General features: G+C 44.6%; 1 protein-coding gene across 1 annotated transcript; it reads left to right on the forward strand.

The window, feature by feature from the left end:
* Window positions 1-445: 445 nt before the first annotated feature.
* gjb3 (gap junction protein beta 3) lies at window positions 446-2,955 on the forward strand. The gene is made up of 2 exons (XM_018697848.2): window positions 446-678; window positions 1,309-2,955. Exon 2 carries the CDS (start codon window positions 1,385-1,387, stop codon window positions 2,240-2,242), a length of 858 nt encoding a protein of 285 aa, XP_018553364.1. The 5' UTR covers window positions 446-678; window positions 1,309-1,384; the 3' UTR covers window positions 2,243-2,955.
* Window positions 2,956-3,312: the final 357 nt, after the last annotated feature.

The raw sequence follows: 3,312 nt of genomic DNA on the forward strand, positions 1-3,312 counted from the left end.
TTATTTTTGATTAATTAGCACAATCACATCTCTTTTTAAAGATGTTTGCCCAATTGAACCTTTCTGGGACGATTTAGATTATCAGATAAAACTATGTCTGTCTGTGACTCGTGTGTGTAGATGATGAACATCCATCCCTTTGAATTCTCCTGCTAATAGTGATATTGAACTATACTTCAGGGCACTGCAGACCCACACAGAGACTCCTGGTGGTCCTCATGTTTCCCACCACAGACCCTGAACCATATGTGCACCAATGCTGTGATTGGTTCCCTGGTTCCAAACTTCCAAACAGACTGTTCATGTGCGAACATATCACCAAATCCTATTGGACGAACCTGAACATGCTTTCTACGAATTGTGATAGCTGATGTGCAAAAATATTTGATTTGCCACCTAACACTGGCATGTAAGAAGGAGAGAGAGAGAGGCAGAGAAAGGGAGGGAGGGAAGCAGAGAAAAAAGGGGAACATTTAAGGCAGCTCCAGTCTTTCTTCTTTAACCCCACCCACAGACGCATTTCTCAACGCCGCGCTCGTCTACCTGGGAGATGAGAGATAAATCTGTGCGTTAAAGGACTAAAACGACATCAAAGCAGCAATTCACAAAGCAGCAAAATCACTGGAAATATGTGTTCTCACGTGTCGTCTAACTAGTTATGGACTAATGCTTCTTTTGGTAAGTGAAACATTCTCTGTGGTGAACTTTCCGTGTGCCTGAGATGAACTTCGGGAATTTTTACGTTCGCGTTTTAGCCAAGTAGCAATGACTGTTACTAAATCAGTAACTTGTCCTCTGGTCGCGGGAGAGGGACTGTAAACCCAACTTGCCACGAAAACATCTCCAAATAACGCACACAGCCTGTGCGTAAAGGCTTTTTGTTCAAGATGAGATCAACAGATATTCAACAGAATACTGATGACGTTCATAAAATAAATATTTAATTAAAAAAACCAGAGTAAACACATTGCCTTCTCTAAATATATGTATAAACTGGGTGTGTTAATAACGTTGGTCTAACTTGTTTCCTTTACCAGTTTGGCTTGAGGCCTACTCGTTACAGTGTGTTGTTGTTGGAAGCTCTCTACGGTGGGGCTGATAAATGAGTCCTGTGAGAGATGTTTTCACATTAAATAAGCTTCAGAAGATAAATGACTGATTTAAAAATTCAGAATAAAAGGTTTATTTGTTATTAAAGCCACTTGGAGTAAGTGAGACACCACTGATGCTGATGTTCACAGAGTGAAAGCAGAAAACTCAGCAGACAATGAAAACATATTCACTCATTCTTCATTCTGCCACACTCAGGTTTGAAGATAAACTACTACCTACTAAGACAAAAGAAGAATTCCAGAGAAGACTTATTTGACTCTCAGCCAAGAACATGGACTGGAAGACCTTCCAAGCCCTCCTCAGTGGGGTGAACAAATACTCGACGGCGTTCGGGCGAGTGTGGCTGTCTGTGGTGTTTGTGTTCAGGGTGATGGTGTACGTGGTGGCAGCGGAGCGAGTGTGGGGCGACGAGCAGAAGGACTTTGACTGCAACACCAAGCAGCCCGGCTGCGCCAACGTCTGCTACGACCACTTCTTCCCCATCTCCCACATCCGCTTGTGGGCCCTGCAGCTCATCTTCGTCACATGCCCCTCCTTCATGGTGGTCATGCATGTGGCGTACCGTGATGACCGTGAGCGCAAGTACAGGGCCAAGCACGGTGAAGAAGCCAAGCTGTACAACAACACGGGCAAGAAACATGGCGGCTTGTGGTGGACCTACCTGATCAGCCTTTTCGTCAAGACGGGCATTGAGGTCTCCTTCCTCTACATCCTTCACCGAGTGTACGACAGTTTCTACCTGCCCAGGCTGGTCAAGTGTGAGGTGTCGCCTTGCCCCAACCAGGTGGACTGCTACATTGGACACCCCACCGAAAAGAAGGTCTTCACCTACTTCATGGTGGGAGCTTCGGCCCTCTGCATCGTCCTGAACATCTGCGAGATCATTTATCTTATCTCCAAGCGCATTGCAAGATGTGCAAACAAGGTCAAGAGGCGCAATCGCAACATGGCCGTGCATCACGATGACTTCAACGACGACCCCTTCAACAACTGCAACCAGCCAATGACCAGGGTGGACCTAAAGGAAAAGCCTCCATCCTTCAAGAGTGCATACAGGTCTTCGTACAAACCTTCCGCACTCAAACTCGAAGAGAAGATTCGGGCCTCTGCTCCTAACCTGTCTTTGTGATTGAAGCTGAAATCAGGCCAAAGATCAAAGGCTCAACAACTGTTTGGGCCAGAACCCAATGACAAACCTCAAAAACAGACTCAGAGCTATGAGCCAAACTACAGTATGTGTCAGACCTGGAAGCTGAGTCATCAGTACTGGATTCATCCTGTGTCCACATCTAGACTCTTTTGGAGCACACAAACTTTGGTTTCCAAGTCAACAGGGGACAATATTTACAGGTTGGTTAGAGCCAAATTGATTTGTTAATGATATGTGAGTTTCCTTTGAATACAATAAAGGTCTGTGGGCCTTCTCAGCTTCACCATTTCACCATAATCATAACATTCCAGTATCACTCTGCCGTTCTTCGTATTGGAGTGTTGATACGGGAGGGGAAGGAAATAACCCACCCAGCTGCACGAAAGGAAGCAGGCAGGACACACCTGGTGGAGGTATTCACCCTCCCTGCCAGTGTGTACAGTGGTGTGTCAGGGTGCTCTGTGTGCTGAGTGTTACTTAATTTAAACTCAAATCATAGCTTTATATCACAGTTGATGTGATGTCCTGATGAGGTCAAGTTTTTAAGAATGGTTGACAGTTGCATTGGGGAGTGTGAATGCTCCCAGAGTCATAATGATGGCTGAGTATTACTTGAAGGTTTGCAAACTGGCCCAAAATATTTTTTGTTGTTGCATTTATTCTCTTGAATATAATTCATTACAGCAACAAAATGCATATATCATGTGTGTTTTTCTTTATCTCAAACCTCTGCAGACATAATCTTGCTCTCAGGTTTATGCTGCTCATTCAGATATTGTACATAGACTGCCTGTGCTCTGACATGCTTGTACACAACATCGCCTCATCCAAGACCACTGTTGATTTAAAAAAGGCGAAAGGAATGCTGCTGTTTAATTCTGTGTTGGTAGAGCTGGAACACAGTGGAGGAGGTGGGAGGAAGCTCGGACAAACAGATGGCTCATTGAACTATTACCCGACTGCGAGTCACTCATCGTCCACTGTAGACATCAGGTGGAACTGTTTTCTGCACTTGTTGTTAATAATGTCATTTTTTAAATAAATTAACT

This window comes from Lates calcarifer, linkage group LG19 (genome assembly GCF_001640805.2).
Source record: "Lates calcarifer isolate ASB-BC8 linkage group LG19, TLL_Latcal_v3, whole genome shotgun sequence".
NCBI lineage: Eukaryota > Metazoa > Chordata > Actinopteri > Centropomidae > Lates > Lates calcarifer.